A 23364-nucleotide genomic window follows, 5' to 3' on the forward strand; every position below is an offset into this window, starting at 1 on the left:
ATATGAAGATATTCGTAAAGAAAACTTTTGAGCTAGTACATGAAGCACTATGACTTTTAAGATATGCTGTATAGTGAGTGTCAATTATTTAGTATTTAGTTCATCCTGTTCTTAGAGATATGTCTGAGCGGTTTTACTAGTTCATACGAGATATTTTTCGATATAATTGACCCCACATATCTAATATGAATAGTTGAGTTCTTTATTACCAAGCTATATATTATCTTTAATGACGATTAATAGGATATAAATTCCTCATATTCCTCATTAATTACCAATTACGTCTACTACCAGTACGCTCAAATCTAAAAATGGTACCGTATATATTGTTTCCGGTCGCTGGAGATTTCCACATATAAGTATATTCTCTGTGGACGCGCTCCCAATCCTTCGGGATGATGATGTTCTCTGCTACGAAAGTATTATTGTAGCTATACATACTAGCAACTCCTAATCTTATCAAGTTTTGATTGTATTCTTCGGGTATATCCTCTATACTCAGAGTTATTGACTTATCGGCTATCTCGAATAATCTCATTAGAGTTGACTTAAACACATCGTTATTTAAAAAATGTAATGCTCCAGTGCTGACAACATGATCGATTTTGCGATGCTTCAATGAAAATACGACATCCTGCATTAATCCTATCTCGATGACAGAATACCCCGCTGCTTTTTCGGTCATCTTGGGAGATAAGTCGACTCCTATCATCTCAGCATCCTGGCCGTAGTCATTGATAATTTTTCCAAAAATACCAGTTCCACATCCTAGGTCTAATACTATACCGCTGAAGTCATAGGTAAGCACCATCTTTCTAATTATATTTGGGATATTCGATGTGTTCAGAATGCCATCGTATCTATCAGACATCTTGTCATACTCTTGACGGATTGTGGACAGCTTTAGTTTGCTATTGATGAGCAAGTCGATCAAACCTTCATGTTTTCCTGGGAAGCACTTGTCAATCACGTAGTCATCACCAAACTCATTACCATATTGACAGAAGAACGCGGGAGTGGGATTGACCTCTAGTACGTATATGTTATCGTGTTCATCTACTCGCAAATCAACTCTCGCATACCCGCATCCGTGTACATCAAGCGCGCAGTACGAACGGCAGGCTATGTCTTTGAGCTTTTTTACTAAGCTATCTTCTTCACTGGCTAGACTATAGGTTATCTTCTTCTGTTCAATGCTATCGAATTTATTCTCAAAGTGCAAAAACTGCTCCAACTGCGTCATATACGAGGGAAATGAATACACGATCGGTGTCATTGCAAAAACACCATGCTCACCCTCAATCACCATCACTGAAAATTCTCTTCCAATAATAAATTCTTCAACTAGTATCTCACACTCTACCTCATCTATCAATTTGTTGATCTCAGCCTTGAGTTCCTCGATATTGTGACAAACCGATTTTTCAGTCATATGCTGACTTCCGCATCCTCTGGAAGGCTTGACTATCAACGGGTACTTATTCAACGAAAAAGACTCTATTTTATCCTTGACAATATTATATTCTGGAACAGGAATACCATGCTTTTTGGCTGCGAATTTAAAATCCAATTTGGACAGCGACAGAAATTTGCTACTCGTCCCCACAATAGGAACTCCCTTGTTCTCGATGAATTTCAAGGCCTCAATCCCGGCAACTTCTTCATACTCCTGTCCCCATAGGAAATTAATATAAACGTCGAAGTTTTCTTCATATATCGATTGGAGCTGTGCAAAAGCCGTCTCCTTTTTGATGAACCTCAAATGAAATTTATACTTGTCGGAACTGACATATCTCGATGGATCCTGGTAATTGTCGTATTTTTCAAATGGGGAATTCGTTTCTTCGTACGAAGAGATGAGCACACATACTTGAAGCATATTTGGAGTTCACTGAAAAAATTTTTTTTGAAGTATTATGAGTTCAAGATGGCCTGCCGACCCATTGCTTATTTATTAAATTTCCTTGGTAAAATAATTCTCACAGTAGATTTTGTTAGTTAAAACTATCCATTTACTCCGTGTTGCACCTAACTCTAAACATTTAAACAGCTAATCTATTAAACTATAAACTCTACAGCTGTGATTGAAAATTTTCACTAGTAATTCAGATTTGAGAATTTTTGTTCTCTATATTCTTCATAATCGAGAGCTATTTCAATAAGTCCATATGCTTGTTGACCATCCACTTCATAACAAATACTACTACAATAAATCTTATTTTTTTACGATATTTTAAGCAATAAATACCTATTGAGTTTGTTATTCGGATCTAACGGCGAGGATGAAAATGCTTTTTTTAAGAATGCACTGCTTAGCTGGTTTCATATATTTTCACCTATCATATTTAACCAGAGCTATATAATTTTGAACCCAAAAGTTCGAAAATATTCTTGGATTTTTTTTGCCCAATTTTCATATGGTAGAATGAGTTATCAAGATTTATGCGAACATGCAAGATTGGTTACCCAGGCTTGTTGCTAAGTGATTCCTTTGAATTTGCCCTGATTTTGTCGTGGTAGTACATGGGTTTATCAAATTTTCTCTATACTATAAACATTGGGAGTCATCAAAGTAGCGAATCGCTTTTATAGAAATATTCTTGGTCTACGTAAAATAAGACTTACATATCCAAGCTCTAGCTAATTAATTCCACTTGTTCCTTCCAAAAAAAAAGGTTATAATTGACCTATTCTGAAATAATTTTCTATCTGATTTACCTGAAATAGACTGCTGACTTTGCCTTGTCCATTTCCTTTAAGCCGTCGCATACGCTAGGCTTAAGTAAGAATTATCATAATAGCTAATATTATGATGTCGTCATGAAGGAATTCGAATACAGAAGTGCAGGGACAATTCATTTTAGCAACCAACAAAGATTGATACGCAAATCAAGATGCTTTAATATATTGCGTGCTAATAAAACATGAAAACCTTTTGCCATTAAACATGCTATCTGATATAATCTTTTTCCATTATCCATTATGCTCTCAAGTTTGGTCTGTGCTAACACTGCTGGTCAGTTGTTTTTAAATTGTTTTGAGATTGGTAATTCAAACTGAGAATACTATCGTGCCCAGGCTATTCATGATAAAAAAACCCAGGAAAATCAGAAGCAAGAGCGTCAATCGTGGCTAAATCAAAGAAAAGTTGAAAAAGCTTAAAAGAGACTTAAAATACTCAGATGTCCAATTTAATCTTAGAAAGAAAATTGTTTATCTTCCTGTTTGTGTTGAGGCAAGAAAATAAAACCTCTTCAGCGAAAATCTTCAGCTATCACGAAGTCAAACTCTGAATTAAAGAACTAATTTCACCACCTGAATCTTATTAATCGATCAAGTATTTCGAAATGATGGCATCTGGTAGCTGGATTGCATCAATATACTCTCAAAATCTAAGCTCATTTCATCCATATTAATATTGTAATGTGATTTGGTCATCTTATAGCAGATCCACTTCCAAGGTGAGAAATTTTGAAAATGGGATAAAATATTGACTCTGTAAATTTAAACGAATATTGAAACCTTTCATGCCTCTCAGAATAAATGAGTTGTAATTTAATGACGTATCATTTACACGTAAACCTAATTTCATCATGAGGAACTTATGTTGTGATCACTTTAAAATTTGCTCTAATAGATATTTTAGCTTATTTTACTATTTGCTCCTTTGCATCATACAGGGAATGAGCACACTATGCACGGCACTGAAACCTAAGTGCAAAATTTGGCTATTAGGTTTTTTATCTCTAATAACACTCATTTGTATTCGAATATGAATGTGAGTCATTTCATTAACCCTGTACATAATTGAACAACTGATTCAGCTATAAAACAGTTTGAATTCTCCCGAAAATTACTGTTTAGAAATGGCTCCCTAGTTCATAGTGTAAAAATATGTAACAGGACGGCCGGCTTCCTTCTTTTCTCATGCTATGATATAATATCATTATTATTAACTTATTATGGCTTAGCTTTTGCTTTGTTATTTTCTGGTGTAATATTTATGGGAAGATATATTCATCGGAGATTTCATATTCTTTTCTTATTTACAAACCACTTGTTTCTTTTTGCTCCTCACCGATCTCTATATTTTATTAAGATCGCCTGTCTACCATTCGAACCCTGTTACAAAATACAACATTTGTCAATATTTATTTCGCTTAATACCTTGAATGCTTTGAAAATAACAAAATTTGTATCCTTAAGTTCGACAAATTATGCAGAATTGGGGAAAATAATAATTGCAAGTAATATGAGTCAACAAAATAAAGTATATTAAAGCGGTTCTCCTAAGTCTTCTGACTTCACTCCTACCTCTAATAGCCTAGTCATTAAGTTGCCAAATTCAGTCTCAAACTTGGCGTCATTGTAAGTTATTAAAGTCTTCTTAATGTTTTCATCTCGAATGAGCGCCATATCACTAGTGAAGCGAATAAGGTTGGGCGGCACTGGATCTGCGGTATACATCGTTTTGAAAATCGTGGATCGTCTAGGAGTTGCAGGTTTAAAATTGAGAGTAATAGTGTTGTTGATCCATTTTGGGCCTGAGAGTTTGGCTGAATCTTGGGGTGGTTGGAAAACTCTTAACTCGGTCGGTGCCCCCCTAAAGGTTTTCCAAGGATTTTAGTAAAATGAAATCAATTCAATTCTGGGTTTTTAGAAAGAAATGTCATGTTACCCAATTGAATGACCGCCGACAATCAATAATGCCCATTCCATATCATTGAATCCCAATCTTGCTCCAGCATCCTGCATCAACTCTTTCATTGTACTTAATTCCGGATTGGGTAGGCGGCTGGCCACTCCGGCACCTCCGCAACTATTAAAATCTGGGCAATCCACACGGCCTGGTCTCCACGTGATTTTTATATTGGGATTGGATTTTTCAACGGCTACGGCACTTGCAAGAGAAAACACGTCGGCGTAAGAGATGGTTGGAAACTGAGTTTCTTTCAGTGTATTTAAGGCTAATATGGCAGGTATCAGGGCTCGATTCTTTGGGTTTCCATTATACTCCTGCGAAAACCGCATAGAGCCGTCTGGGCCGCCTATAGAGTCGTGACATAATAGGTTATCATTGACAAGAACTAGACTATTTAAATAAACCTCAAACTCTTATTTCTAGTGCTATGATATATACCTGTGCCGTCTGCCGGATTATAGGTGACTGCATCATGGAATCCTATTCTAAGCCAAGAAGCGGCAAAAAAAGGTGATAAATCTAGGCTCTTTATAAGAGATTGCTTAAGGCGAGCGTAACTAGCTGCATCCGCAGTGGGTTTAGCAGTAGCACCAAAAAGCTGAGAAAGGCAGATGAGTGAGATAATCAGTATATAATTATACATGTTCATGATTAAGTAGTTTCCGATCAAAATTTCGAAAGGTACAGGATAGAGTTATAATAATAATATGCGTTAGAACTTCAGAATTCCTCAGATTATATTCTACTTGCTCCTGGGATAACTGCATCGAAGTCTTATATATGGCCGTTTGAAAATACTGAAACTCCGGCTAACTCTGTATTCCACCAATATATTTTTAAAACCGCATCTATAAACCACAAACATCCATCTCTGTGAAATGATCTTTTAATAGCAATTCAATCATTGCAATGCGTGGACACTCCATCCTACCTTTGAACGTTCCAGTTTATCTTTCATTAATAGTGTTATTCAATTTGCCGGTGTAATTTTGATTATTCAAGTATACCCATCATAACCTTGAATAGAAGGTTTCACTTTGATGACCCCTTTTGAATGAGCAATCTTTAAAACTCAATCTCAATTTTCCAGCAGTTAGGGTTGAAAAAGCCATTAATTAACGAGGATATGAAAGCTCTGACCAGAAGCAAAGCCGAGAAAATTTCTTTTACACAATGTTTAAAATACTCGCTTTTTTTGGAAATTTTTGATGTTGAGTTTCCAAAGCTCTAGCGAGGATTGCACAGAGGACGGAGTTAAAGGGATAATTTGATCCGAATGGACACCTCTCCCCATATCATATGACAAATTTTGATGGTCAAAGAGCGATATATAGATTTGACACCTCAGAAAGAACCCTCGCTAAATGCCCCCTAATTTCATTGGCCCCTTCAACCCCCCGTCTATTGCTTATTTCTCGGAAACGTGGGGGGGGGTCATTGTCATACATTGCCAATCGGATGAAGCACACATGGAAGGAAATCCTAGCTGCAGTGAACCTAACATTAGGCTAAACCTCTCCTATCACAACTCTCAGGAGGAGGAATGCATAAATCCTAACCTCTCTCTACTCTTCAACATTCTGACAGCCTAAGCTAATTATAGAAACTAAGGGCTTGAATATTATCCGTTAGAAAGGGCAACCCCATTCCAGGACCTCCATTTAAATAAATAAAATAAAGTCGGTTAAATTGAAAATGCTCAAGTAATGCAAAGGATGAGAAAAACCGGATAATATTTACCGTGGAGCTGTAGGGACATAGTATAAGGAAAGGCGGTTGAAAAGCACAGTTGAAAGAGAAAAGCCTACAGAGATTGGTTCGGATACTATTTGATCTAAAAATCCCCATCAGCCAGTGAACAAGAAATAAAAAAGAAAGCAGTTAATTCCAAGTTCTTTAGAGTATGCTTCAGGTAATCAAAGGCAAGGATTCGTAAGTGCTGAAGCAGCATGAATACTTAGAATAGCAGGTTTCATTATTTCATTGGAAGCCTTGTTTATTATAACCCTCAGATTACTTCAGTGGTGATTGAACATTGACCGTTATTTGAAGCTTGGGCTTTATATAGAGCATCCTCAATTTTCAAAATACATATGTCGATAAATAAAATCTAATTTATTCAGGAGCACTTAATGATGTTTGAGAACCACTATCTGCAGATAGATTAGATATTTTGAGTGAACACAAATATAACGCTACACTCGTCTGATAGCAATAAGCTTAAATTTTGGAAACTGCATCATTTTTAATTCCTCTTTTGTGAATACGCACGGTTTCATTTCCTCTAGTGCACTCTCAATTTCTCGGATATGCTGCAGCACAATCAAGCCTTCAGTTTTTGAACACGACTTCAATAGCCAGAGTGTTTGGAGAAGCTGCTGGAAACTGCTCCGCCGTGTCGTCCGATCAGGATGCATACGAGCAATGAGTTTATGCATACGATAAACTATATATTCGGGGAATTGTGATGTGCACCCAGCTTTGCGATGGATAATATCCTGCCAGATTAAAGTGACATTAGTTACACCCTATAATTGTTTGGAGTGTATACTCTATCAGTACTGGCTCAGTTCATTTGGAAAAGAAACTTTAAAATAAGCAGCTTGCCTTGACATACTCTTCAAGTGCCTTTTGCTTCAGAGTCTGCATGAAATCAGACTCTAAGCGCTTAAAGGCGACGTAAGATTCAAAAAATCGCTGCCATAGGAAACACCAGTTAATCCAGAAGCAATAGCTTACTACTATAGCCATTGATTGACCATATTTTTGGTCTCTAAAGCAGTTGCAGCATTTAAGTGTGTTATATCTGACTTGCTGCAAAGTGCTGCGATGCTAATTATGATATGGATAATCGTCGCATCGGATTGTGACCAGTCAATATCCATTAATTGGGCAAGCTTGATCGAATAATCGATTTCTAATAAAAAAACAACCTGATATCGTATTTAGTAAATAGATAGTGCACCCTTTTTTCATCCTTGGATATTAGCTATATTCTAGGGAGAGTTTAAACTTCTCATTATCGTTCGGATACGTCGTTGCATTGCAGGAAATTTTCATGATTTCTAAATCTATTAAGCTTGGCCTTCCCTCTACAGTTACACTTAAAATTTCGAGCTTGCAAAGGTAACACCTAAATGAGAAATCAAGATAAATTGTAAGAAATGCTAGAATAAATCTCGGCGCCATTACTCTCATCAAATTCTTCTACAGAACTCTCTTTGTGTACGATTCCGTACATCTTCATCATCGCGATGTAATCCCAATGTGTATGCCATTAATATCGCTTATTTATGGTATTTATAGGATTCGTCAAGGCGGTAAACGAGTTGCATACAACATCTCATATTGATATTGGCAAGTAGGATCCCAGGAGAGGGCTCATCAAATACTTCTTCAAGATATGATTTTGTAGTTTCGAGCAACGCACCAACTATTTTGCGTATCTGATTTAACATAGGGCATTCACCATGCATTAATACCAGGTGAAGTGCTACTATGGCAAGAATTGAATGGAGTAATGCTGGGTGGATCTTGCCCTGAAAATAACTTTCGAGGAACATGGCACAATCCGGATGATGAAATGAGAAACAGTTACTATTATAAATATTGAAGAGATAATCTTAAGGTTACGACTTATGAGAGAGTTGTGCTTAGAAATTAGCAAATTCTCCTTTAAAGGAAGAGGATTAGGCCAAACTAAATGTTGGCAGCGCCGAAATGATTGATCTTTAGCATAATTACGCGGAGAAGGGAAGTCTGGTAATGGAATGCCATCGAGGACAAATTGCGCGCTGAGAACACGATGAAGATCTCTAAAAGAATTTAGTTTGAATTGAAATTGCAGCCCACTAAAATTAGTAGGAAGAGAATTCCAAAGGCGAGAGAAATCTTTTTCATAATGATGCTTCGATTGTATGCTCTTTTCTGATGAAGTTGAGTTAGCATCATCAGGAGTATTTGCTACTTCAGAAGAGGACTCAAGTAAGGAACAAAAGGTAAGACAACTCTCTTCTACTGAGCTAGTTTGTGTCGACAAACTAGCGAGCTGCTTGAGGCAAAGGGAGTACAACTTTTGTTCTCGCCCAGATGCAAGTAAGACATAACTCACTGAAAAGGTCGTCGAGATTTTTAGCCATATCTCTTTTGGATTTAATATCCAAACGTGAGAAAGATTAGACAGCTCTGTATCTAATTATGGCTCTGGGAAAGGCACGGCCTCAATTGCCCCGTGTGCTACCGATGCAACACCGCAATTGTTTTTGGAAATGAGGCATAAATAGTGTTTCCATAACGCCATCTTGAATTCGAGAGAAAATGGACCTCTTAATATTATAAACTACTTTCTTTCAAAGAAAATCGAATACTGCCACTCCCCCTAACAGCATAGGTTTATCTCACTTCTTGTAAAGTCTGTGTTATGCAGTGAAGCTGGGTCCAAATTTGGTGCACTAAGACTGGGTAGGTTGGTTATCACAGGGGCTCAATTTTCCCCTGCAGTATTATCATCAATTGATTTAATTCGAAATACTGTAGTAAATCGTCAGTATAACGGCGGAGTTACCCCTAGTTTCGTCCGAACAGCTACTAAGTATATCGACATCCTTGTCATTTATAAAGACCGTTTCAATTCGCCGTAATTTGCCTTGGCTGAATATCTTGGACAGTGCATAGAAATTCGTATAAAATGCTCTTTAATTTTGATATTGTGAGCATTCACACCACAGCTTGACTTTGGACGTTACTTTTATCCTCTTGTAAAATGAAAATCAATTATTACCCTCTTTTATTGGCGAATGCCTATATATTCTCCGTTGCAAATGGGCTTGAAAAGCGCTGCATGAAATACCCGCATGTATCGCCGGGACCTTCTGATAATCCATATAAACCGTCTGAGCGATGTACACCTGTTACAATGAACCTGGGAATCTACGTGGAAGATTGCAACGGGGCTACTTTCACATTCAATCCCCCTGACGTCTTCTGGACATCTCCTTACACTACAACTCAATGTGCAACTGCCACGAAATCCAATACTCCTACCACTAAGTGCACATCCTACACTGCACCTTGAACACGCAGGACGTGATATGATAAAAAGATAAATAGATCCGAAATTCGATATGCATGACTTGTTCTATTGTATAGAAAGCCTACTTATTTGTGTTTGATTAGTTAAGAATAACATGAATAAATTTAATGATACTATTAAGTATAAATGCATAATCAAAAGCTCGTTTATTTTAATTCAGTATTTGCATTGTATTCAACTGGCAACGGCTTCGAAAATCTTGTCCGCGAGTGATTCCGACCATGATATTGGCGGTACATTCGCCATTTGACCTCCAATTTTTCCAAACATATGTGCACTTGATTTTCTTTTTCTTACCTCCCTGAATGCTGTCGGTTATAATTAATTATTTTGTATATAGGATTAACACAATGGCAGTGGAACAATATCATTGTTGTGCTCAAAATGAACTAAGAAATTTGATGGATCGTGAATAGTTGCATGACATTTTTAATATTGAAGTAGGATCCCCATATAGAACTTACATAGACTCACGGGTTCGCATAATATTTTTTCTTAACCAGAAGCCGGATATAAATAGAATTTTATGCATGCAAATAGTTTAAGATTGGCTGTTTTCCACGAAGATCTCAGGGAAATTTCCAGTAAAACATCGGTCGCAAAACTTCAAGTTGGCCAAGTTGGCCAAGTTATCGTGATACTAACATTTTATATTATAATACTCTAATAGGCATTGCGGGCTATAGTGATAATACAGATAATATAGTAGAATGAAAATAAAATATCGTTTAGATGGTATAATAAGATATTTTTTCATTTCACTCTAGATTTGAAGTATTGGAAAATTGGAACGGATCGATCTTAAACTCATTTATCCAGCACTCTTTGATATAGGCTGCATTAAAGTTATGTATCTCTCCAGAACCCAGTAAAACGCACTGTTTATCCTCTTGTTTCAACACTTTCTGGCTATCAGAAGTAATTTTGAATCGATACATGTCGCTGATATTGAGTTGTTTGGTAGAATCCCGGACTTTCTCGATATTTGCGAAAATCTGGTTAGCAACCTTATCCTGCCAAGCCAACTTTTTCAATAAATACAGCCAATTGATGCACTGAAATGGAGTGTAATATTCTTGGCGGCGAAGATCGTATTCATAGGACCGGATGGTGTGCACCATTAATTCATGATCGTGTTTCTGGCCCATCAACATATTGAACAAAGTCTGTGCTACTCCCTCAACGTCTCCGCGTGGCAACAAATAACCAGTTTTTCCGTGATCAATTTGGAGTGGGATACCTCCACTAGAATAAGCGACGACTGGTTTACCCTTCGCAAGAGCCTCCGTTACCTTCACCTCAAAGCCTTCTCGATGTGACAACTGGAGAGCACAAAATGAGCCACGCATTAATGCGTTTAAAAGTTGGTCGCAAGGCGCAATGCGCGCGACACAAATGTCGTTTGAAATCGCCTCGTATTTATTCTCTCCAAGTTGCTCAATGAGTTGCTCGTAAATCAATCCACCATCGGGGTCGTCAATACTACCGTGGCCACAAAGAACCAATTGTGGTATCTTTTCACGATTGGTCTTTTTCTCCTCTTCCTTAGTCTCGTCACGCGTATCCCCGTAGCCCACTTCCTTAAGCTTTTCTCTCAGAATTCGATATGCCTCGATACAATCTCGATAGCCTTTGGATGGATCAAAACGAGCTATTTGGATAATATAAGGGCGGCCATCTTGTAAAATCGGACTGTTTTGATCCAAGCAAGCACGATTGAACACTTGTCGGTAATAATGTATGTCCCAAGCTAGCAAGGGCTTGTTGAGACCGTCCAATGGATCTGTCGAGGCGGGCATCAAGATTGTCTTACTTCGATCAACGTAAGGAGGGATGAAGCCGGAGATCGGATGCGACACAAATATGTCAGCATGCTGGATAAATTGCCACAAGAAGCACCACACGTTGTGCTGAATTGACGATTTGTCAGTAGCTAGATCAGACCGTATTTCAATGTGAGAACGGTAGACTATTCGTGCCTTTGGATTGGTTTGTTTGATCAAAGGAATAATAGCACACAGCTGCGGATCATCGAGGACGATCATATGGGCGCGACGAAGCGGGCTGCCCTCACTCTCCCAATATCGTCTATAATTGCAGTGACACCAATCGATCCACATTTTCTTTTCCTCCTCGGTGAGCCATGTTTCCTCCGTCACCTTGGCGACACCTTGGAGCACATTGTGAAATTTACGCTTAGTTATATTGAAGATGGCGGGGTTGGGCTTTGGCACAAACCAATGGGATTCGACGCCTAGCATACGTAACATACGAATGATGGAATGCCTCATTAAAGCGACCCCCCCACCCTGTGGCGTGGAGTTCAGGAAGCATATCGAGAGATTTTGCTTGCCGCACTCGTAGGATAGTGAGAGAAGCGTTCGCCAATACTCTGGGTTTGTAATCCGCTCGTATTGACACAGCTCAACCATGTGTATATGACAATTTTGGTCAACTTGAACCTCATTATGCTCAGGATTGATAATTAATCGTGGAATATTTCCAGGCTGAACCGGATGAATCCAATCCAAGAGCTTACGGGAAGCTGAGCATGCCATTTCTTCCAAATCGCCGTGTTTTGTGAATGTAATAAATGGAACGGCATCAAGATCTATCCAAATTCTGGATGAGAGAAGCTCCAGGGGATCGAAATGGTGGCGGCTCACGAACTTGTCATGGAGTTCTTTACAAGCTGAGACACAAATTGCCAACACTTTAAGTCTTCGCTCATGAGCATAATTCTTTAGCGCAGAGGACACTCGCTGGAGACTGAATTCCACCTGCTCCTCAATGTCATTAATGTGATTCAGCGACAATGTTTCCGTGTTACATCCAATCATTTCCGTGTAGGTAGAAACGTAAGCTGACCAGGCCAATTTCAGCTCCTCTGGATTCACTTGAAAATGCAATCCGATGTAAACCCCCTGATGCACACGAATATCTTCGAACAGCCGGTTCATTAATGTCGACCACCCTGTCGAGCAGCGACGTATTTTAACCGGGTCAAGGAAGGAAGCGAAGCGCTGTAACTTGTGATTCCGGGATAAAACGTCGACAGTCTGTTTCGACATTTTAACCACTTCAACCTGAGGTGTCGAAGCCATTATTTGCAATAGAGTAGTTTTCGATGAATAAATATCTATAATAAATGAGATGCAAAAATCGGAGCTCACACCTTTATATAACAATCCAATATCGAAGATTAGTTGCTATTTCTTTTGCCATATATATCTAATATTGGCGTTAAATTTGCACAGTCGAGATTTTACAAGGGATCCCTAGGTGGAGTTATAATTTCGGTGGCGACCCTTTCGTTAACTTTCCGATTCTGCATTGTCAGTTTTCCCTGTACTCATTATAATAAGCCATGTATGCTCTTTTCTGAAGTAATTTCTACGCCTGGAATCCTCTAAACTTGTCGCTGACCTCATTGAAACACCTCGACACTGTTGATGTGCCCTATATTAACATCATAATTTGCTGAACACATCCCGGCTAAACCTTCTACACTCCGAACTAGTTTATATTATCATTCAAATTATACATTGAAATTATACTTTGATTTGATGGCTCAATATAATACATATATAATGATCTGGTACCAACTACACATCTAGTTTTCACAAGAGTGTGAATTTTCCCGACCAGACACTACACGATCAAGTGAATTCGGTGCTATTCAATTCTTCATACAGTAGAATAATGTGAAATGTTCCTAGGATAAATTTCTTACATCAGATTGTTGAACTTAATATCGCGATTTAATGATCTATTCATATGATGCGTCCATTACCGGCGTATATTTTAACGGTATGTCCATCATGTTGCATTTTCTCAAGAAGTGTGTCTGACCTCATATTAATACAATACCTGATCATTTTATCGGTAGGGATGTATATTAGAAAACAAAGCTCAATCAACAGATATATAAGATTGTTTCGGCCATCATGCTATGTATATATTTATCCAAATCTAGTTCCTTCAGAGTATACAATAAGGCGACGCATATTTAACAGAGTGCAATGTAATTGTAATCATAAACAATAAATTTATCTAATATGATACATTAATACAGAGGTATAAAGATCCTATAGTTACAATTAAGCTATTTTTGATAAGTTGTATTCGGCAGGTTTTTGAAAAATGATATTATCTTCATTGGGTTTATCATGCAATTGAACTGGGTCTGTCACCTCGTGAGGAGGCGAGCTTGGATAAGAGTGAGGAGCACTACTTGGGTGAGATGAGGAGTGCGATGGAGTGAAGTTGAATCTAATCAAGCCTTTTCGAAACATTACGACCGCACCAGCAATAAGGCAGATGAATGCTATGATTCCCACAGAAATTCCAACAGGGAGAGCAATAACATCACCCTCAGTCTGCCTATTAGAAACATTGTTATCATTGTTTGAAGAAAAGGTATTTTGTCCAGTCGCTCCTGCTTTACAATAATGATCCCCCTTTTCTGGAACAATACACTCGATGCTGCACGGGCCAAAATAAGAGGCGTTTGAACTTGACGCTGAACATTGGTATATCCCATCAATATGGCAATTATTGCCAGGTACCTTCTCATTCAATCTCCATCCACAGACTTTACCACTGGTATAGCATAGGCAAGCACCATACACGTACGAAATCAACAATAGCAGCACACTGACTCTTCCTATAATTTTTTCTCGACGACCCTTTCGCATCGCCCTTTTCTGAGAAGTGTACTGCAGTGATTCAAAATTCAGATATATGGATATTGCTCTCAGAGAACTGCTGGAATAAAGTTCCTTATTTAACTACTTGGCTACCAGTGCGGTTTCAGTCTGATTTCAGGTGCATACATCGGCAACTTAGTTGAATATTTCCAATACGACCTTGCTTTTAACTGGGATAAATACCGAAAATAAGAGCACAAACAGCTGCCGAAAACTGAGTTAGGATCTCATTCACCCCAAGACTGGTGCTCCTATACTTGATAGTGTACGTTTTAATAGGCTGTTTTAATTGCAACTATATGCAAAATTGGTCGTTAGCGAAAGGTGTGGACGAAAATTCGAAAATAATCTACCGGCAAAATATCCTTACACCCAATTTTTCAAAACAGCTCTCTGCAAACCAGTCCTCGACTTCCCACAAAGGACTAGGGGATAGCAGTTAAAATATAAATTAAAAAAAACGGATTTATCGCAATGTGCTTGCTAATTAGAATATAAAAGAAAAGCGAAGAGAATGAAGTCCAAAGAAATTCATTTCGAAAGGAGGGAAACTAGAAAACATGTGATATATTGAACAGTATATAATAGGGTGGTTTAAGATTTAGAGTTTTCAAGTACAGTGACCAATTAATACATCACTGCATTAACTGGGTCGTAGATATAAGCGGAGGCTTACTAAATTCATCACAGATATAGTTTAGCTTATTTTGAGCTACATAGAGAAACTCCCATAGGCGTGGGAGATTCAAACCCTGAGCTTGGAGAGTCTTTACACGAGAATGCGGGAACAATTATGCTATAAAATGAACTATTATACGCTTTATTCAAAAGTATTTATTATATCTCTTTCGGTCAACGATGTACAGGTCTGCTTCCACATCGTTTTCGTTTCCACAGTGGAAAAGCTCGCCCTGTTTTAAGTTGCTGGCTCAGAATAGAGAAGCGAATATAAGATCGGAGTTGAACGTCTTTTTTTTCCAACTGGAATGGCCAATTCAAACAGAGTTGAATAATTCAATCCGAATAACTGTCACAAATATTTCTGTCTGAAAAAGTTTAGTCTTTCCTCATCTGTATTTTTTTGCAAACTTATTACAGAAGCAATATAAATAGAGATTAGCCGCGTTCAATAAACACACAGGTCAATAGCACGATATATACTAATCAAAGAAGCAAGCAAACTAGATTTCTGGGGGGTTAAAGGTTGTAGGTTGAAACGAGGCATTTGCTGCTTAGAGATTTACTTTCTGCGCAACTGTTAAAGTATTACCCTCGATGTATAATCAATATAAATTAATTGTAAAGGATAAGAGGTATTGGCCAGATGTATAAACTCATCAATTTGCAACTATATTGGCTGAAGCAAATACAACCCTGGCATGTTATTAAATTACATTTCTTATTTCAACATCGTCTGGTTTAATATGCGCTTCGTGCTCATGGGGTTTACATTCTATTAGAGCTGGGTCTATTTCAGCGTAATGAGGGTGCGCCGTGAGCTTGAGCTTGCGTATAGAGCCGCGTTTGCGTAGTATTAAACCAATGAGGACAATAATACAAATGAAAGCTAGTGCTCCTATCGAGATGCCAACCGGGAGCATTACAGTAGATGTACCGTTGTTATTCTCTGAAGGGGTATAAGTGTTCGCGTTGTTATGCACTAAGAGTGAAGACATAGGACTAGCGGGCTGTGAATACGTGGCTGAAGGGGAGATCTCGCTAGACGCAATTCCAGTTAAACTTGGATCTATTTTTCGGCAATAATGGCTACCATTGGGGGGTACAACACATCCATATTGACAACGCCCCAAATATTGAGCTTCCTTCCTCCCCGGCCCACATTGATAGATACCATCCTCTCTGCATATATTTCCTGGTACTTTCTCGTTCAATCGGTGGCCACATACCATGCCTGTAGTATAGCACAAACAGTCGGCAGAAACCACGGATGTAAAGTAGATGAAAGAAACTATATTCAATACAATCCTGCAACCATCCAACCTATTCGGATACCACCTCGAACTCTCTCTCTTCTCTTCCAAGGAAGTTTCTGCCAAGCTCGTCTTCAAAGGAACTTTAACTCGAGTAGCGTAAACCATTTGTATATTTTCCAGATACCTCACTCGACCATCAAAGGAGTTTCAATTATTATCTCATAAGTCAACTTCAGACAAAAGAATCAGGATATATTGTTAAACTGATTGTTAGCAGTTGGAGCTAACAAGTACTGCGAAATGAATAGGTAGAAGTAAACAGATGGAGAAGATTGAAGGAAGACCTCGTATTAGCATGGTTGTTTAATGATTCAGAATTGCACTTGAAAGGCAAATAATTCTTACTAAATTCTGCCGTCCAAATATGGCACCTTGAGCTGAGATGGCATGGTTATACTATATCTACAGAGCTTAGGATACACATTTAATGTGTGACAAAAGGCGCCTCTATTGGGTTTTCTCAACTTAAATTTGACTGAGTAGAGCGGTATTTAATGTGATTAGATTCTAATTGGCAGAAAGATGGAGGCTTCCCTTGTTATATACACTCTCACTGAAATAAGCACGGGATTAATCCGTATCGATTGATTATATTCCTGTATAAGCGCTAAATGCAAATACTAATATCGTTTTTATTTTCAAACGTCTTTACTATTAATAGAAATTATTACCAACATTGAGGTCTTAGTATGCTATCAAAATATTAACGAAAATCACCCAATACTCACTGTAGAATCCAATTCGCACCTCTATTCTCTTAAAGAACGAAGTAGATGATATCCATGATGCGCATACTTCATCAACACATAAGTGACAATAGTATAGTAGCGTTTTTTTATCTAAAGAATAACAAACCCCATAAGTACTGTAGAGCGAGCCAGATCCTGAGGAATAACATGAATTTTGGTTCAATAAAGCAAATTGAATCAAAGTTCATCAGATTTCGAGCCATTGTGACGTTTGCCTATTTGTCCTCAATTATTATAGCACAAAGGAACTTAATAATATTCAACTGATCCAAGGGATCAAACAGGACTAGATGAATATTGATCAATATGCAGAATATGTAATTTTACTTTAATACCACAGAGAACAGTTTGCAATTTCGGGACAACAACGGACATATTAGTTAATGTTGGATCATTTTCCATGCTTCACTATTTATTTCAAAATGAAATAATAAAAAATTTAGACAATATTATAAAAAAAACTAATTGATAGATCCTGGTAAATTATAACTAAGACTACAGATATAAAATGCAAATAAAAAGAAGATATACTCGTGATATTGTTGTGATTACCAGAGAGCCTAGCTTAAAGCTTTTTGAGTTATATTATTTGTCCTACACATCAGACCTCGTTTGGTTTATATATGGGCTTCTCGGAGGTCTCAATATCGTCGGGTTTGACTTGAGGTGGAACTTTTTCCGTCTGATTTTGCTGCTGTGAAGATGATCTGTGCTTGCGTATAAACAAAACACCCATGATAAAAGCAAATAGCAGAAGGAATGCCCCCACAGATATTCCGACCGGTATGCCAATAGAAGTGCCCCCATCCTTGTTCTCAGAAAATGGTGTAAAGGAAGTAGACTGTACAGAGGACGGTGGAGTACCCATTGCCTTCGAAGAACCCTGTGGCACGGAAGGCTCATTGCAAAAGTGATTTCCACTAGCCGGAACACTACATCCGTGAGAGCAAGGGCCAAAATACTCTGCACTTTTGCTCTGTTCTCCACATTGATATATTCCTTCTTGATGGCAATTATTGCCCGGTACTTTCTCGTTCAATCTCCACCCACATACTCGACCGCTAGTATAGCATATACAATCGCCCGATACAATAGGAAATATGAGAAAGCCTAAGCCCACAGCCAATAGTTGAGTTTGCAATACAGTCGAATTTACTCCTCTCTTTTTTCCGTTTCCACTACTAGACGGGCTTTGATCACCATTAAATTGTACAGCTTCTTGGCAAATTATTGGATAAGGAAGATGTGATGTGAATAAAGACTCCATCTTAGTTGTGTAAATGGCCTTCCCTGGTTTGTTTGGAAGAGCCAAATAATTGGGATCAATAATCTTGTATCTGAAAATAATTAAGATGCAAATAGAAAATATGGATTAAAGCTCGCTCGAATCTTTGCACTCTTAAAAAATAAACACTCTACTTACCGTTTATATTTTGAGAATTTAAGTGAGAAAATTATTCCGTTTAATCCTAATTAATGAAAATTGTATTTTTAATGCAATTAGCTCCCTCGAAGTGAATATTATAGGTAGGTGATAATCACCGCAAAACACGATAATAACTCGGAATTATAAGACGAATATGATCAATGCGCGAAATTGACCAGTGTAGTTACAGAAGAATGAAAAGGCTATATTGTCTAGTGTTTAATGAAAAAAGAAAAAGGTAAATTGTTGAAATATTATAGGTAGGAATCTAGATTATTAGTTTTTTACATTTTGATATCCCCAAGGATAAATCTCATGGAATAATGGCAACTATCAGATTAGATTAAGCGGATGCCCACGAACAAGTTGCACTCTTGTTTTCTTCTAAAATGGCCGAGTGAAATTCAAAACCTGAAGGAAGGGAGGAAAAACCTTAAAGGAGTGTGAAGTTACTCGTATTGGACACGAAAGTATTAACGGAACCAAATGTGTAATGTAAATAAGGATATATAAGATTTCGATTCGGGGTTCCCCTGATCTATTCAAACTGCAGTTGTTTGTTCTCTCTTCTCTACCTCTCATCGACCGCAGCTTTTGAGTAGGTCATTGATGTTATTCATTATAAATATTAGTTCAAAGGCCGTTGCTCACAGGCTTTGTGCCGAAAGAGTAATCAAGACCATTCCCATCCATCGAATGCCGCAGTCCACCACTTTCCGAAAGTGGACTAATTTCATCCCCACTAAAGATTGGGTCATGAACTATACTTCGTGGATGCAAGCGTGAAGACTATTTGCCAATTTGAAAAATGAGGCACCGTACTGCCTCTTAGTTTTCTCAGCTATCCCGAAGGGTAGTCGAGAGCAAGAAGACTGTGTATTGCTTTAGATATAGGGCATTGATTTACATAAAACATCGATAACGACCAGAATATGTAAAGGTGTGAATCATTCTCACGTCTGCATTCAGTTTTTTAAAGGTTAGGTCAACTCTGCTAATACAACTTAAATTCTGGCTAAATCCAATTCAGAATCCCCTTGAGTGGCGGCTGAATTTTGGCCGATATTTCAGATGTTAGAGGCTAGGCAGTCACAGGCCTCAAAAGTTAGTTTCGTTATAAAGGATAGTAATCCCCGTCATCGAAATGTCACAGTATACTAACGCAACCTCAATAACACCAGGTTTGCCAAATGTAACAACACCTCCTCGCGCATCACAAACGCATTACTCATATTCCCCAAATTCTGACTCTCAATCGCCGCAAAAAACCCCATTTTCGAGGTCAATAACTAATTCTCCACCGGTCCACCGCGATTCCCCCTCCAATATATCCCTAACATCATCGAATGATGATAGAAGTAATCCAATACAACATCTCAACGCCGGACGTAGAATTTCTCTTGCCAGCCTTCCATTTGGTTCTACTACATCCCTCCATTCTTCTTCATATGGTGCCTCCATTCTGAACGAATCTGCATTACGCTTGCGTGTTGAAAAAAGTAATAAAGGCTTAATGTATATTAACATTTTATTTCAATCTAATTCTTTTTTTTTTCTATAGCTGCCGCAGAACTACCCTCTTTACTAAAACAAGTGTTGAACGATGCAACAATAAATTTATATCGCGTGACAGAATTAGTTCATCATCGCGTTCCAGCACTAGTCGAAGAGAAAGTAAGAATATTCTTATTGTAGCTTAGTTCATTTTATGTACTTGCTTATCTTTTTTTTTGCTTTTTCTCTTCCTGCATCACTTGTCAATTGCAAATTTATTAGAATGACCTGAAAGCTCTGAACACCAAACTAGATTTTGCTACAGCAGATATCGCAGACGCGCAGCGTACTGTCGACATGTGGCAGCAGCTCGATGAGTTTGATCGAGTGAATGAGATGATATTAACCGTGAAGAAGCGATTGAAAGCAAAATGAATAATTTAATCTTTTGGAATAAACTTAAGCCGGCCGCTTGTACGCACGGTCTGGCTTGGACGAACCAAAGTCTCGGAATCCAAAATAGAACACTGGAAGCATCAAAAATGAGCACAAAGCGTCCCTAGTTTATTTTATTTTTTTCTTGTTGGAAACCACATAGCTAGAAATGAATTAGCTTCTATAACTAATTATTATATCTGCTTTGATTCCCTCCCCTCGCACTCTTTTTACTCGCTCTTGCTCCCCTTTGATTCTCCTCATTCATAAATTCACCTATGAGGGTGGGCTGGTTATTATTATTTTCTTATTTCTCATATACACTCGGCCAAATTCCCCAACGATATGATTTCTGGGGAGATCCATTTCGTCCCGAATGGCGAATTTTAGGAAATCCTGGCACATTACCAAAAGCATCTATAACCACTATTCCTGCCTTACCCCCATCTCCAACCTACCATGTTAGCCCCTCCTTTTCCATATCAACCCCTTCAACATCTTCACTCCCTTCTCCTCCTCTTGCTTCTCGGCCAAATGTAACATTCAGTTTGACAAATGAGACTGTTCCCTCTGGATCGCTTTTCCATATTGACTTGCACTGTACTGGCCCAGTGTGCAACAAATTAGGGACATCTATGAGTTCAGCTGCTCGGCGAATAATAGGAGAGCTGAATCTTCGCGTTCCATTACGGTATATTAACTAAAGCAATGTTTATACATGATTTACCTAATAATGATATCTAATCTTTCTATTCATTTAGAATGATTGTGACATACCACAGCTTTTGTACGAATGGTACAATTAGTTGCCAAAATCAAACACTTGGCTGGGCGGCCCCAGCCTCTACTTGGTTTTTCTCGTCTGCAAGTGACGTCTCTATACCGGGTCACGGTGCCGAAGGTATTGACACCGATTACTTCTATCCTCAATCTCTTGCAAAACAGCTCTCTTCATTGGCACCTCAATGGGCCGACTATGATATCGTTTGTGAAATCAATTCAGATGCTCTTCGATATATGTGGTTTGAGGTAATTATTCTTGCACTGTTAAACATCATAGAACTTTATTATCCATTTCGGCAATATCTACCGGAATATTCCTACTTATCATCTGATCTATGTGATATTACTAAATAATATTAGTCGGATAACGCTACCATCGCCCCACACCAATTCGATATGGAGCTTGTTGCCCTTCACCAAATTATCCACGGACTTGGTTTTTTCAGCACTTGGGCGCCCTATTTTTCTTCTAAGACTAACAGCTATGCTCCATTGCTCTCCCCACCGCTTACTGAAGAACAACTACGGGTGCTCACCCCTCCCCCCAAAGTGAACCAAGATCCGGAAACTAATCTGACCCACATATCCGGCTTTCTCCCTGGCGCAATATTTGATAAATATTTGGTTTATGGGGATTTCAACTATACATTAGAGTCGTTAGCGGATGAGATCCGTGCCAACTGTTATGAAGGAAATGGACCCATCGCCCTTAGCTTTGTTAAAGCATTTTTGAACAACACAGCTGCCTATACTGCCGCTCAACTTGCTTGGAATCTGACCGCTACCACCAAAGTACGCTTCCGCTTTCCACAAACCGGGGAGACTTACGATATGCTAAGGGTAGGTGCAGATACAGATGGTACGGTTCATGAGTTTGAGAATATCACCGAGACGGGCGCCAGTGAATCGATCATGGCCTCGGGGGTGCTCGCTGGAATGAACCCTTTCTCCCACATTGCCATTTCAGATGACGTTATGGGTGGGAGCATAAAGAAGGGTGTTACATTGAACGAGATATTTGCCCAAAAGAACGCAACTTCGCCTTCTGTAAATCCGCTTGCTCCAGCCATCAAAGTTTTGAAGTTGTTGGGTTATAGTAGACTACCACCCGGCACCGTTGAGCAGAAGACCAAGCGTAAAAGGAAATGCCAGGCCTGGGATCTGAATTTGCATAAGCCTGATGAAGAGCCTCCTCACAGCGACACAATCAACTCCGGAATTAATAGTAACGGTGTCCGGTGGTTACATTCAGGAGTGTTATTAATTATCTCAGCTCTATTGTTGTCACTATAATATACCCATTTACTTAATGTTGTTTGCTTTCTTTTTCTTTTATTTATTCTGCTCTCTACCCCTCTTCCCTCATATGGCACGTTATTATCACACTTATTTTTTTTCACATTCCGTTACTCAACGCCTTATGCCTTGATTTATTTCACTCTTTCTTGTGAACCAACTTGATTCGCTTTATATCAAATGGGAGTAGGCCTCTTTGAACTCTGCTTTGTTACTTGTTTATTTGCTATCCTTTCTTTAATTCCAATGTGCCTTCTATCTTGCTTTTGTTGTTTGTTTTACCTCTGCCTGAGCTTCTTTTTTATGCGAGATTGTCAAATTTTTTATTTGCTCTTTTAATTAGTTATTAGACCGTTGGTTAAATGTGACATTTGCTTGGTTGAAAGAGTACAAAATGGGTATCCATATCAATATTATTCCAACTCTGCTAAAAGAAATTAGAATGAACTTCTGTGGTTCCTCTACACAAGCATGCCCAAACTACCTGCTAGTGCGCTTTGATTCAGTCTTAAACTTCGATCGGAACCGACACGAAAATTTTCGAGTGAACGGCCTTGATTGTTGTTATTTTGACGAGATGCGAACTCCTATATGACAATATAATTACCTTATGGGAATCAACAACCTAGAGCAATAAAAATCTTATTCCTCAGGCTGCAATATATTTGAGACTATTTGTAGAAG

At 38.4% G+C, this 23364-nt stretch overlaps 9 protein-coding genes across 9 annotated transcripts; 2 read left to right on the forward strand and 7 right to left on the reverse strand.

Annotated features, from left to right (window-relative positions):
• Window positions 1–271: 271 nt before the first annotated feature.
• On the reverse strand, window positions 272–1879 carry VTP21DRAFT_3 (uncharacterized protein; the record flags this gene model as incomplete). Its single annotated transcript, XM_069393253.1, has 1 exon — window positions 272–1879. The coding sequence occupies one exon, from the start codon at window positions 1877–1879 to the stop codon at window positions 272–274; it is 1608 nt and encodes a 535-aa protein (XP_069256382.1).
• A 2396-nt stretch (window positions 1880–4275) lies between these two features.
• VTP21DRAFT_4 (uncharacterized protein) lies at window positions 4276–5351 on the reverse strand (the record flags this gene model as incomplete). The annotated part of the gene is made up of 3 exons (XM_069394361.1): window positions 4276–4603; window positions 4679–5048; window positions 5141–5351. The coding sequence occupies 3 exons, from the start codon at window positions 5349–5351 to the stop codon at window positions 4276–4278; spliced, it is 909 nt and encodes a 302-aa protein (XP_069256383.1).
• Window positions 5352–6897: 1546 nt separating this feature from the next.
• On the reverse strand, window positions 6898–7453 carry VTP21DRAFT_5 (uncharacterized protein; the record flags this gene model as incomplete). The annotated part of the gene is made up of 2 exons (XM_069395472.1): window positions 6898–7230; window positions 7310–7453. 2 exons carry the CDS (start codon window positions 7451–7453, stop codon window positions 6898–6900), a joined length of 477 nt encoding a protein of 158 aa, XP_069256384.1.
• A 3099-nt stretch (window positions 7454–10552) lies between these two features.
• Window positions 10553–12898, reverse strand: VTP21DRAFT_6 (uncharacterized protein; the record flags this gene model as incomplete). Its single annotated transcript, XM_069396581.1, has 1 exon — window positions 10553–12898. The coding sequence occupies one exon, from the start codon at window positions 12896–12898 to the stop codon at window positions 10553–10555; it is 2346 nt and encodes a 781-aa protein (XP_069256385.1).
• A 996-nt stretch (window positions 12899–13894) lies between these two features.
• VTP21DRAFT_7 (uncharacterized protein) lies at window positions 13895–14491 on the reverse strand (the record flags this gene model as incomplete). Its single annotated transcript, XM_069397691.1, has 1 exon — window positions 13895–14491. The coding sequence occupies one exon, from the start codon at window positions 14489–14491 to the stop codon at window positions 13895–13897; it is 597 nt and encodes a 198-aa protein (XP_069256386.1).
• A 178-nt stretch (window positions 14492–14669) lies between these two features.
• Window positions 14670–16104, reverse strand: VTP21DRAFT_8 (uncharacterized protein; the record flags this gene model as incomplete). The annotated part of the gene is made up of 3 exons (XM_069398802.1): window positions 14670–14798; window positions 14874–14914; window positions 15954–16104. The coding sequence occupies 3 exons, from the start codon at window positions 16102–16104 to the stop codon at window positions 14670–14672; spliced, it is 321 nt and encodes a 106-aa protein (XP_069256387.1).
• A 1743-nt stretch (window positions 16105–17847) lies between these two features.
• On the reverse strand, window positions 17848–18114 carry VTP21DRAFT_9 (uncharacterized protein; the record flags this gene model as incomplete). The annotated part of the gene is made up of 1 exon (XM_069399909.1): window positions 17848–18114. One exon carries the CDS (start codon window positions 18112–18114, stop codon window positions 17848–17850), a length of 267 nt encoding a protein of 88 aa, XP_069256388.1.
• A 1702-nt stretch (window positions 18115–19816) lies between these two features.
• On the forward strand, window positions 19817–20601 carry VTP21DRAFT_10 (uncharacterized protein; the record flags this gene model as incomplete). Its single annotated transcript, XM_069389286.1, has 3 exons — window positions 19817–20171; window positions 20234–20346; window positions 20449–20601. 3 exons carry the CDS (start codon window positions 19817–19819, stop codon window positions 20599–20601), a joined length of 621 nt encoding a protein of 206 aa, XP_069256389.1.
• A 278-nt stretch (window positions 20602–20879) lies between these two features.
• On the forward strand, window positions 20880–22677 carry VTP21DRAFT_11 (uncharacterized protein; the record flags this gene model as incomplete). The annotated part of the gene is made up of 3 exons (XM_069390396.1): window positions 20880–21292; window positions 21363–21630; window positions 21745–22677. The coding sequence occupies 3 exons, from the start codon at window positions 20880–20882 to the stop codon at window positions 22675–22677; spliced, it is 1614 nt and encodes a 537-aa protein (XP_069256390.1).
• Between the last annotated feature and the right edge of the window lie 687 nt (window positions 22678–23364).

Source organism: Calcarisporiella thermophila, assembly GCF_041956535.1.
Source record: "Calcarisporiella thermophila strain CBS 279.70 unplaced genomic scaffold VTP21scaffold_1, whole genome shotgun sequence".
In the NCBI taxonomy this organism is placed as follows: Eukaryota; Fungi; Calcarisporiellomycota; class Calcarisporiellomycetes; order Calcarisporiellales; family Calcarisporiellaceae; genus Calcarisporiella; species Calcarisporiella thermophila.